Source organism: Semicossyphus pulcher, unplaced genomic scaffold, assembly GCF_022749685.1.
Source record: "Semicossyphus pulcher isolate SPU_LCO1_2020_fin unplaced genomic scaffold, fSemPul1.0.p SCAF_23, whole genome shotgun sequence".
Classification (NCBI taxonomy): Eukaryota; Metazoa; Chordata; class Actinopteri; order Labriformes; family Labridae; genus Semicossyphus; species Semicossyphus pulcher.
In genome coordinates this window covers 14,304,548-14,318,208 of record NW_027211697.1, presented here as the reverse complement: position 1 = coordinate 14,318,208, position 13,661 = coordinate 14,304,548, and the positions used below count along the sequence as shown (strand labels likewise).

General features: G+C 40.6%; 1 gene segment (V, D, J or C); it reads left to right on the top strand.

Moving 5' to 3' along the window:
- The first annotated feature begins 5,066 nt into the window (after positions 1-5,066).
- LOC138603020 (Ig heavy chain V region 5A-like) lies at positions 5,067-5,502 on the top strand. The segment is given in 2 exon segments: positions 5,067-5,106; positions 5,198-5,502. Coding segments are annotated over 2 exon segments (345 nt in total).
- Positions 5,503-13,661: the final 8,159 nt, after the last annotated feature.

Sequence of the window (13,661 nt, the reverse complement as noted above, 5' to 3'; positions counted from 1 at the left end):
CAAATGAAGCTTTCAATACCAATCTAAACTCTGGGCAGATACCCAGAAACAAAGGAGACAAAACCTCCCACACATGTCGACAGTGAGATCTATAATGAAAGAACATCACGGGCAGTTAACACCTGATAGAGGTTTATATGGGAGCAGATCTTCTGGTGTCAAACAAGAGAAGAACTTACTGCTTCAGTCTGATGAACTGAAAATAACAGAGATAAAAGTCAAATGATATTCCTCCCTGAGGAGGAGTCAATGCAAACTGTGATGTCTTCCTCCTCTACTTATGTGACTGCAGAGAGGAGGACAGAGAACAGTGGACACACAGTTTAACATGATGGATTACAGGACAGGACTGCATGCATTTATTACTTCCCGTTTGGACTACTGCATCTCTATATGTGGGGGTCAGTCAGTCCTCCCTCTCACGTCTGCAGTATGTGCAAAATGCTGCTGCCAGATTTTTAAAAGGTACACGAAAGCGCGATTATATTTCCCCAGTACTCGCCTCTCTCCACTGGCTTCCTGTTAGTTTTCAGACTACATTTTAAAATTGTATTTCTTGTTTTTAAGTCGCTACATGGACTGGCTCCCTCTTACCTAGCAGACCCTTTAACCCTCTCTACCCCACCACGAGCACTCAGATCCTCTGAGCAGTCCCTGCTGGTCATCCCTCGGGCAAAGCGAAAACTACGGGGTGATCGCGCCTTTTCAGTTGTTGGCCCCAACCTGTGGAACTCATTGCCTCCTCTTATCCAAAGTGCAGAGTCAATAAATGTATTCAAAGCTCAGCTCAAAGCCCACCTCTTTTCCTTGGCCTTTGAAAATACTTTAAGTGAATGAAGATGTTTTGAAATTATATTGTATGAGTAGTTTGTATGTATGGGTGTATATAGGTGTGTGTGTGTATGCATGTGTAATTGTATATTGTTGTGTGTTATATTCATAATCTGTTATATCTCTTGCACTGTTTTATCTGCCACTGTCTGTAAAGCACTTTGGTCAGCTTATGTTGTTTTAAATGTGCTATACAAATACATTTGACTTGACTTGACAGACACCTTTACACAGAGAGGATAAATAATTCTGTAGTGCATTTCTTAAAATGTCTTCTAGGGGAATGTAAACGGCAGCAACGAGGTCGAGCTGAAAATGTTTCTGACATCTGAACATTAACAACTCAACATGTGTGAAACATTGTCCATCAGCTTTGACTTCATTTGAGCCCCATGTATAATTGATGCAAACACAGTTTACACCAGAGGAGGAGCCCTCAGACCACCAATGGTTTCAACATCAGTTTATAGTAGAAGAGAGAAAAAGACAGATTGAGACAAATAAAGTAGAAGCAACAAGGTTTATCATTATACACAATAATAATATTAATAATAATAATTTGATTTAAAGACAACATTTCAGGGTTGTTACTCAAAAACACTTTACAAAATGTAAAAATTAAACTACTAAAATAAAAATACTAAATACAAAGTGGAGGATTTTCCAAAAAATGTGTCTCTGACTGACTCAATATTTATGTGAGTTAACGAGATCATTATATCAGCTCCGAACTACTTCTAAAAAATCTTCTTCTTCTACCAAGACATGAAACACAAATAATTCCGTCTTCAAGTCACTTTTACATCAATCATTTCCGTCACTCAATCATGACGGCTGATGTCAAAACACCTGCATGATTGTTTCACAACTAACATGTCTGATTGTGTGCGAGGATGAATCAGTGATAAAAAATGTTCTAGTTGATCTCTTTCTTCTTTTTATTGTCAATAGAACCACTAACTCTAGCAGCATTGTAAAACTGATGAACTGAAAATAACAAAGATAAAAGTCAAATGATATTCCTCCCTGAGGAGGAGTCAATGCAAACTGTGATGTCTTCCTCCTCTACTTATGTGACTGCAGAGAGGAGGACAGAGAACAGTGGACACACAGTTTAACATGATGGACTACAGGACAGGACTGCTGCTGTTAACTGTCTGCTGGGCAGGTGAAGATCATCACTATATTCAGGTTACATAGCGTATATATCTGTCAGCAGCTGATTTCACTTGATGTTTTTATCCTCTCTCCAGGTGTTGATGGTCAGACTCTGACACAATCTGAACCAGTGGTTCAACGTCCTGGAGAATCCCACAGTCTGACCTGTACAGCCTCTGGATTAGACTTCAGCAGTGCTTTTATGGCCTGGGTCAGACAGGCTCCTGGAAAAGGACTGGAGTGGATCGCTTACATCTACACTGATAGTAGCGGCAAATTCTACTCTCAGTCAGTTCAAGGCCGGTTCACCATCTCCAGAGACAACAGCAGACAGCAGCTGTATCTGCAGATGAACAGTCTGAAGACTGAAGACACTGCTGTGTATTACTGTGCCAGAGAGCCACAATAACACAAACCATCAGCAGAGCTGAACAAAAACCCCTCAGTGCCTGAACACTTGTAACATGAAGCCACCAGAGGAGGAGCCCTCAGACCACTAATGATTATAACAACAGTCTCAGTGGGACAAACAGGCTTTAAATAATATACAATCATATTCGGAAATAATTTTAAAAATGTAATGGTCATATCAGATATTTCCAAAAAGTCTGAATCTTTTCATCAGTGATCATGAATGAAAAATGTACAAATAGAATATAAACAAAAGTTGTATTCAAATGTGTTAGTGTATGAATTATTAAAACATGTTTAAATGTAAGAGACTCAGATTAAATTAAATTGACCTGCTTCAGTTTAATAAATGGAGGATGTATTTTAAACGGATGTGTTATGAAATGATTGAGCATGAACCTGTTACTTCAAACATCCAGCATAGATGGACAATCAGCTACATGAAATGTTGAATTGAACTCTAACAGTGCTGAGTTCAGGAGCCACTCCCTCTTGATGCAAATGTTCAGTGTGTGCAGAGTACTTGTGTCCTGCTGACTGCTCTCGTCCTCTGTGTGGAGCTTCAGAGGTCACATCTCCAGCCTCAGGATGATGAACACACTCACTCTTCTGCTGGTTGCTCTCTCTCTGCCCTGTGAGTTCTCCTGCTTCTTGCTCTTTAATATTTTATCAGACAACATCGCCTGATGGTCAGTCAGTGATTCCAGATCCCCGTCTCACTTTCTCCTGTGGTTCCTGTCTGCTTTCCTCTCATCAGGTTGTACAGGTCAGAGTATGGAGTCCATTCATTCCAGTTCAGTGGTGAAAATGCCCGGGGAGACTCTCAGTCTCTCCTGCAGGGGATCTGGCTTCACTTTTAGCTGCTGTGTTATGAGCTGGATAAGACGACCTGCAGGAAAAGCCCTGGAATGGATAGGGAGCAGTTTCTCTGATGCCAGCAGGAACACTTATGCCAGCAGTGTGCGAGGACGTGCAGAAGTCAGCAGAGATGACAGCAGCAGCATGGTGTATCTGAGACTGTCCAACTTAAAGCCAGAGGACTCTGCTGTGTATTACTGTGCCAGAGACACACTGGTTACAAGAAGCACAGAGGCTTTACAAAAGCGTCTCAGACAGTGTTTTAACAAAGACCCACAGGTGGCAGCAGAACACATGAAGTCAGATGACTCTAAGGAGAGTGTAACACACTCTAAAACACACATGCAGGAACACACTGAAGGCAACAGCTGTAGTTGTGGTTTGTGACTTCCCGTTTCTTAGTGTCACATTAAACGAATGTTGACCCTGACCCTGCAGACCCTGACTCAGTCTGGACCAGTGGTTAAACGTCCTGGAGAATCCCACAGACTGACCTGTTACGCCTCTGGATTCACATTCAGCAGCCACTGGATGCACTGGATCAGACAGGCTCCTGGAAAAGGACTGGAGTGGGTCGCTGCTATAGCTGATGGTGGTGGTAGCAACAAATACTACTCTCAGTCAGTTCGAGGCCGGTTCACCATCTCCAGAGACGACAGCAGACAGCAGCTGTATCTGCAGATGAACAGTCTGAAGACTGAAGATTCTGCTGTTTATTATTGTGCTCGAGACCCACAGTGACCGGAGGAGGCTGAGCAGCTGTACAAAATCCTGTTTCATATTCTTTATTTTACATTATAAACATTATTTAAATAACAAACAAAATATAGAATCCTTCAAACTGCTCCTAAAATGTTTCTAAGAAACACAATAAAGATCACTGGCTCGAACAGGCCGAACACAAAACAACAGTTTGGTTGCTGAAATTATATTTTGTAATATTTTTTTTATCTTGTTCACACAAGATAATAAAAGATTATTTCCACAAGAGTTCAAACACAAGACACACACAGGGCAGCAAGTTAATACATCTCTGAGAAGATGATCGCATTGTGCGCACAAGATTTGCATCTGGTCTCAGATCCTCTGGCCTGCTTGAAGTTTCTTGTATTTCTGTGTCTTTAAACTGTGATAACACTGACACCTTTAAGAGTCTGTATGCAAACCTGCAAAGCAGCGCTATTAAATATGACTACTATTTACATGATGCTGACTGACGTCACTGTATTTCTGTTAGCAGCAAATGAGTAGAGTTAGTGAGAAAATACATTCATTCATAAATGCTACAATTAGAAACAAAGCTGTTTATAAATGTTCAAAGTCAATCATAAATTTAATGTAGCAGGCGACCGGTGATAAATTCTGTCAGGAAAACTGCTGAAGTAATATTTAAAGTGGATTTTAATCATTTGTAAACTTATTATTAAACTTACTGTAAATGTGGCTCATAAAGTAACAGATAGACAGCTGCTCCTTTAGACTCCATTAGTGCTCATCTTCATTATAGCAATGCTGATTTTAATGAATACATTTTCTATTATCCCTGAATGTTAATGTTGATATTCATAAGAGGAATAATTATCCTTATTGTTGTTCTCAATATGAAAATAAATTACATTATTATTATGTTTCCAGTCTGCAGATATAAAAGCAGTGAACAGACTCTTCTATTGGCTCCACTTGAACCAACACTGATGCTTCATATGTTTGACTCTATGCAAACTCAGTGAGCTTCCTTGTTACTCGGCTATAAAAGCTTCACAGCAGGCTGTCAGTGGAGTTCACAGCACGTCACTTTAACATAAAGCATGTTTTCTGTAGCTCTGCTGCTGCTGTTGGCAGCTGGATGTGAGTCTCTCTGGATTTGTCAAAGTCAACAGTTCTTCTTTTGCACTTTAACTTGATCATTTCTTACAAAACATGTTCTTTATTTTAACAGGTGTGAAGTGTGAACAGTTGACACAGCCAGCCTCTGTGACTGTGCAGCCAGGTCAACGTCTGACCATCACCTGTCAGGTCTCTTATTCTCTTAGCAGCTACTGGACAGCCTGGATCAGACAGCCTGCAGGGAAAGGACTGGAGTGGATTGGAATTAAATACACTGGAGGCACTCACTACAAAGATTCACTGAAGAACAAGTTCAGTATCGACTTAGACTCTTCCAGCAACACAGCGACTCTAAACGGACAGAATGTGCAGCCTGAAGACACTGCTGTGTATTACTGTGCCAGAGACCCACAGTGAGAGACAATAACAGGAGAGTCGTACAAAAACTACTTCCTCTGTTTACAGCCATCACTGGGAACATTCAGTTCTCTCAGCATCACTTCATAAAAACTGAGTGTTATTATCTGTCAGTGATTAAAATGATGGTTATTGAATGTTTTTTCTTTTCTTTTATTTGTTGGAAGGTTTAATTCAGGTCCAACTTCACAAAAACAGTGAAATAATTTCAGTTTTTACTTGTAAGAAATGTTCACAGACACTTATGAAAGATTGTGTCCTGTTTCAATGCTGATTAAATTCATTCTAATTAATGAGGTTGAACTGTGTCCATGTGTATTCAACATGTTAAAGCATGTTTATTATTATTACTGCAATATCTACAGTGGAGTGGGCATTTGTGATGGAAATTCTGAGGCTTCCGTTAAAATAAGCAAAATGAAACATAATTCTACACAAAGAAAGTCAAAAACAAACAGTAACCACCTCTTTACAGCGGTTTGAAGAGACATCCAAACATCTAAACACATTTTAAAGAGTGGGAAACTGAGTTTAATTTGATGTTCAGAGAAGAAGAAAGCTGTTAATCTTCAGTTTTCACATGAACTCTTTTAACATCAGTGTTTTTTGTGTTGATTTACTCATGGCTTTGCCCGACCATACTGCTGTTAAAACAGAGGAAAATATGATCAAATATGACTGGTCAATACAAAGAGATGTTCTCTCTGTGAGGAGGAGTCAATGCAAACTGTGATGTCTTCCTCCTCTACTTATGTGACTGCAGAGAGGAGGACAGAGAACAGTGGACACACAGTTTAACATGATGGACTACAGGACAGGACTGCTGCTGTTAACTGTCTGCTGGGCAGGTGAAGATCATCACTATATTCATGTTACATAGCGTATATATCTGTCAGCAGCTGATTTCACTTGATGTTTTTATCCTCTCTCCAGGTGTTGATGCTCAGACTCTGACAGAATCTGGACCAGTGGTTAAACGTCCTGGAGAATCCCACAGACTGACCTGTACAGGCTCTGGATTCACATTCAGCAGCTTCTGGATGCACTGGGTCAGACAGGCTCCTGGAAAAGGACTGGAGTGGGTCGCTTACATCAGCAGCAGTGGTGGTAGCAAATACTACTCTCAGTCAGTTCAAGGCCGGTTCACCATCTCCAGAGACGACAGCAGACAGCAGCTGTATCTGCAGATGAACAGTCTGAAGACTGAAGACACTGCTGTGTATTACTGTGCCAGAGACACACAGTGAGAGACAATAACAGGAGAGTTGTACAAAAACTACTTCCTCTATTTGCCAGCACCACATGGGACACTTGGAACACATTTTTGCAATACTGATTGTGATTAACTGTCATGTTCATTCTAACGGTGCCCCAATTGGTCGGCCACTGATCGTAATCAGCCGATATACATACTAACTGGTTTGATCAGTGGCCTGTATTAAAGGCCGATCATAAGAGCTGATCAGATGATGCAAAAAAACAATTTCTCTAAGCGACACTAAAATGGCGTCACCGGTCTGGCGGTTTTACTTGGTGTCTGAAGAAGATAATAAATTAGTCATTTGCAAGGTGTGTTCCAAGTTAGTACCTCGTGGGGGAACGCAAACGATAACATTCAACACCACAAATCTCAGACGTTTGAGGTTGAGTCACGTCAAAGAATATGACGAGTATTCAAAGTGAGCTTGTAGCACTAAGGAGAGAGAGCAGCTGGCATCAGCAACACTGCCACGACTCACTCAAACATCTGCAGCAGAGACATTTCAATGACAGCAACCAGAGAGCAAGGTCAGAAAGAAATCCACCAAAATAATGGTATTGATCACCAGCCGCTGTCAGTTGTGAAAGACGAGGGGCTCAGATGACTCATGTCATACATGGATCTACGTTACTCTCTGCCGGGGCGTAAATATTTCACAGATGTACGCCAGCCGCAGTTATACCAAACAATCTATACGCTTATCGACAGCCTTATGAAGAACAAGATCACTTTGATAAGTTTCACAAGTGACATCTGGAGTTCGAGTGTGTGTCTCATGTCCATGTTGAGCCTAACTGGGCAGTTTATTGATCAAAACTTCAAACTAAACAAAGTTGTTCTTTATCCTCAAGAGTTCTGCAGGTCACACACCACAGTTGCATTCAGTGACATGTTACGAGCAACGGGGATACCGAAGGAAAAAGTGCACGTTATTCTAAGAGATAATGCCAAGAACATGGAAAAGGCCATGAGGGATACGGATTTACCCAGCCTGCCGTACATGGAGCGTACACTCCAGCTTCCCGTTGCCGAAGGAGTTTCGTCACAATGAAGCATCATATTTGAAGCATTTAATAGCCTCTGAAAGACGCATCGTTGGCCAACACTCCCAGCTTGCCTACTGGCGACTTCAAAGTATCCAGAAACAACTGGGTCAGCCTATCAAAAGACTTGAGCAAGACGTACCCACCCGATGGAACAGTTCGTTATTTATGCTACAGAGTCTACTTGAACAGAAACGTGCACTGTGCGCTTATGGAGCTGACTACAACAGAGTTGTTACTGTTGATCTCAAATCTACTCACGGCTGAAAGGACATTAAATTAAGCTCTCATCAATTTCAAACAATCGTCATTGCATCATTTTTGTTTATCCTTGTTTACAGCCTCTGGATTCACACTCAGCAGCTACTGGATGCACTGGGTCAGACAGGCTCCTGGAAAAGGACTGGAGTGGATCGCTGCTGATGCTGGCGGCAGCACCAAATCCTACTCTCAGTCAGTTCAAGGCCGGTTCACCATCTCCAGAGACAACAGCAGACAGCAGGTGTATCTGCAGATGAACAGTCTGAAGACTGAAGACACTGCTGTGTATTACTGTGCCAGAGAGCCACAATAACACAAACCATCAGCAGAGCTGAACAAAAACTCCTCAGTGCCTGAACACTTGTAACATGAAGCCACCAGAGGAGGAGCCCTCAGACCACTAATGATTATAACAACAGTCTCAGTGGGACAAACAGGCTTTAAATAATATACAATCATATTCGGAAATAATTTTAAAAATGTAATGGTCATATCAGATATTTCCAAAAAGTCTGAATCTTTTCATCAGTGATCATGAATGAAAAATGTACAAATAGAATATAAACAAAAGTTGTATTCAAATGTGTTAGTGTATGAATTATTAAAACATGTTTAAATGTAAGAGACTCAGATTAAATTAAATTGACCTGCTTCAGTTTAATAAATGGAGGATGTATTTTAAACGGATGTGTTATGAAATGATTGAGCATGAACCTGTTACTTCAAACATCCAGCATAGATGGACAATCAGCTATATGAAATGTTGAATTGAACTCTAACAGTGCTGAGTTCAGGAGCCACTCCCTCTTGATGCAAATGTTCAGTGTGTGCAGAGTACTTGTGTCCTGCTGACTGCTCTCGTCCTCTGTGTGGAGCGTCAGAGGTCACATCTCCAGCCTCAGGATGATGAACACACTCACTCTTCTGCTGGTTGCTCTCTCTCTGCCCTGTGAGTTCTCCTGCTTCTTGCTCTTTAATATTTTATCAGACAACATCGCCTGATGGTCAGTCAGTGATTCCAGATCCCCGTCTCACTTTCTCCTGTGGTTCCTGTCTGCTTTCCTCTCATCAGGTTGTACAGGTCAGAGTATGGAGTCCATTCCTTCCAGTTCAGTGGTGAAAATGCCCGGGGAGACTCTCAGTCTCTCCTGCAGGGGATCTGGCTTCACTTTTAGCTGCTGTGTTATGAGCTGGATAAGACGACCTGCAGGAAAAGCCCTGGAATGGATAGGGAGCAGTTTCTCTGATGCCAGCAGTAACACTTATGCCAGCAGTGTGCGAGGACGTGCAGAAGTCAGCAGAGATGACAGCAGCAGCATGGTGTATCTGAGACTGTCCAACTTAAAGCCAGAGGACTCTGCTGTGTATTACTGTGCCAGAGACACACTGGTTACAAGAAGCACAGAGGCTTTACAAAAACGTCTCAGACAGTGTTTTAACAAAGACCTACAGGTGGCAGCAGAACACATGAAGTCAGATGACTCTAAGGAGAGTGTAACACACTCTAAAACACACATGCAGGAACACACTGAAGGCAACAGCTGTAGTTGTGGTTTGTGACTTCCCGTTTCTTAGTGTCACATTAAACGAATGTTGACCCTGACCCTGCAGACCCTGACTCAGTCTGGACCAGTGGTTAAACGTCCTGGAGAATCCCACAGACTGACCTGTTACGCCTCTGGATTCACATTCAGCAGCCACTGGATGCACTGGATCAGACAGGCTCCTGGAAAAGGACTGGAGTGGGTCGCTGCTATAACTGATGGTGGTGGTAGCAACAAATACTACTCTCAGTCAGTTCGAGGCCGGTTCACCATCTCCAGAGACGACAGCAGACAGCAGCTGTATCTGCAGATGAACAGTCTGAAGACTGAAGATTCTGCTGTTTATTATTGTGCTCGAGACCCACAGTGACCGGAGGAGGCTGAGCAGCTGTACAAAATCCTGTTTCATATTCTTTATTTTACATTATAAACATTATTTAAATAACAAACAAAATATAGAATCCTTCAAACTGCTCCTAAAATGTTTCTAAGAAACACAATAAAGATCACTGGCTCGAACAGGCCGAACACAAAACAACAGTTTGGTTGCTGAAATTATATTTTGTAATATTTTTTTTATCTTGTTCACACAAGATAATAAAAGATTATTTCCACAAGAGTTCAAACACAAGACACACACAGGGCAGCAAGTTAATACATCTCTGAGAAGATGATCGCATTGTGCGCACAACATTTGCATCTGGTCTCAGATCCTCTGGCCTGCTTGAAGTTTCTTGTATTTCTGTGTCTTTAAACTGTGATAACACTGACACCTTTAAGAGTCTGTATGCAAACCTGCAAAGCAGCGCTATTAAATATGACTACTATTTACATGATGCTGACTGACGTCACTGTATTTCTGTTAGCAGCAAATGAGTAGAGTTAGTGAGAAAATACATTAATTCATAAATGCTACAATTAGAAACAAAGCTGTTTATAAATGTTCAAAGTCAATCATAAATTGAATGTAGCAGGCGACCGGTGATAAATTCTGTCAGGAAAACTGCTGAAGTAATATTTAAAGTGGATTTTAATCATTTGTAAACTTATTATTAAACTTACTGTAAATGTGGCTCATAAAGTAACAGATAGACAGCTGCTCCTTTAGACTCCATTAGTGCTCATCTTCATTATAGCAATGCTGATTTTAATGAATACATTTTCTATTATCCCTGAATGTTAATGTTCATATTCATAAGAGGAATAATTATCCTTATTGTTGTTCTCAATATGAAAATAAATTACATTATTATTATGTTTCCAGTCTGCAGATATAAAAGCAGTGAACAGACTCTTCTATTGGCTCCACTTAAACCAACACTGATGCTTCATATGTTTGATTCTATGCAAACTCAGTGAGCTTCCTTGTTACTCGGCTATAAAAGCTTCACATCAGGCTGTCAGTGGAGTTCACAGCACGTCACTTTAACATAAAGCATGTTTTCTGTAGCTCTGCTGCTGCTGTTGGCAGCTGGATGTGAGTCTCTCTGGATTTGTCAAAGTCAACAGTTCTTCTTTTGCACTTTAACTTGATCATTTCTTACAAAACATGTTCTTTATTTTAACAGGTGTGAAGTGTGAACAGTTGACACAGCCAGCCTCTGTGACTGTGCAGCCAGGTCAACGTCTGACCATCACCTGTCAGGTCTCTTATTCTGTTAGCACCTACTGGACAGCCTGGATCAGACAGCCTGCAGGGAAAGGACTGGAGTGGATTGGTAGCAGAGTTGGATCCACAACATACTACCAAGATTCACTGAAGAACAAGTTCAGTATCGACTTAGACTCTTCCAGCAACACAGCGACTCTAAACGGACAGAATGTGCAGCCTGAAGACACTGCTGTGTATTACTGTGCCAGAGAGCCACAGTGAGAGACAATAACAGGAGAGTCGTACAAAAAGTACTTCCTCTGTTTACAACCATCACTGGGGACAGTTGGAACATATGTTTGTAATACTGATGTGCCATAATGTAAATTCTTATTATAGATTCAATGTTGAAGTCTTGTTTAATCTCATTCGTCTGAATGTTAAAGTCGTTTCCATCAAGAATTCAACATCATTCATTTGTCATTGCACAACAGAGTTCCACAATGATTCAATGTTTTAGCCCATTCCTGCTACACACAGAACAAAAGGAGACATTGTTTAAAGTAGAATAGAAAAAGATACATTGTCATATTTGAGTTATTTAGATACTAATACACTGGTTCATTAGCACAATTAAAATTATAATTCTGTTGCACTCTTTTTAGATTTGTTGTTTGGGGGAATGTAAACAGCAGCAACAAGATAGTGCTGATAACTTTATGCTGAAATCTGAACTTTAAAAACTTGACATCTGGGAAATATTATTAACTTTTACAATATTTGAGCACCAAGTATCATCGATAAAAACAGTTTCTCCCCTTGTGAACACTAACATGAAGCCACCACAGGAGGAGCCCTCAGACCACCAAAGATTTCAACATCAGTTCACTGTTACAGCAACAACAGAAACAGTCTTTAGAACATTGGAAATAATAGACAATGTTCCAATCACTGATAAAATAGTGTATGTTGTCACAGTAACAAACTCCACGATACATTATTAAATATTAAAGCATTCAACAACTTATACAAATGAGGTTGATTACTTTGCTCAGTGTTCCTCGTCTCTGAAAGTCAGTTCCTTTTTGAGAACATACTAAAAAATATCAAACTGATAAGTTATCAGAATCATACGTGCATTAGAGACTGAACCGGTCTTTAGCCAAAGTCATGGTGGTGTTTATTATTTAGGACATAAAACATGTGATTCAAACATCAATCTCATGACGTTTGATATGACTGAAGTTTCACCAACTCTTTCTGTGAGACGGAGAGAAAACATTTTAATAAACTTTACTGTCCGATGGATGTAAATAAGCCTCCTTGTGTGTTGCCTTATAAGGACATAAAGTGTCTTCTCCTCTTGCTGGTTTCTAGTTTCTATTCATGGCTGCTCCTTTAGTTTCCAGTAGTCCTCTTCTTCATTGTTACAGCAACGCTGATTTTAATAAATATTATCAATGAATGCTTCTGGTTGTTTGCAATTTGAAAATAAATTACATGATGCTTAAAAATCAAATGTCTCTCAGTGCAAAACATTCAGACATTTATATTCTGTAAATGTTGGGACATTTTAAATGTTGAGTGTTCTGAAATGAAAATATCACATGTGAAGCAAAGGTGATTTCCAGGCATGTTTCTACTCGACTGCCCCTCCCTGCTTCACACACATAACATTCATAAAACGTTTAAATCAAGAATTCATGAATTAAAAAATAAAGTTGAGATAAACACCAATACACGTATGCATGAAGTGATATTATATAATTTCATTTCCATCAATAGAACTGATCATTATCAGAATCATGTGGGCATTGGAAACTGAACCAGAAGTCACCTTTATTATTCAAATGGTAAATGGACTGTACTTATAGAGCGCTTTTCTCACTCAGAGCTGCTTTTTACACTACATATCACATTCACCCATTCACACACTGATGGCAGAGGCTGCTACTAAAGTGCCCAACTGTCAATCAGATATCACATTCATACCCTTTGGCTATGCCACCGGGAGCAATTTGGGTTTCAGTGTCTTGCCCAAAGACACTTCGACATGTAGCCTGAGGGAGCTGGGGATCGAACCTCCAACCTTCCGATTGAAAGACGACCGACTCTACCACTGAGCCACAGCCGCCACAAACTACAAACCTACAACAAATGAAGCTTTCAATACCAATCTAAACTCTGGGCAGATACCCAGAAACAAAGGAGACAAAACCTCCCACACATGTCGACAGTGAGATCTATAATGAAAGAACATCACGGGCAGTTAACACCTGATAGAGGTTTATATGGGAGCAGATCTTCTGGTGTCAAACAAGAGAAGAACTTACTGCTTCAGTCTGATGAACTGAAAATAACAGAGATAAAAGTCAAATGATATTCCTCCCTGAGGAGGAGTCAATGCAAACTGTGATGTCTTCCTCCTCTACTTATGTGACTGCAGAGAGGAGGACAGA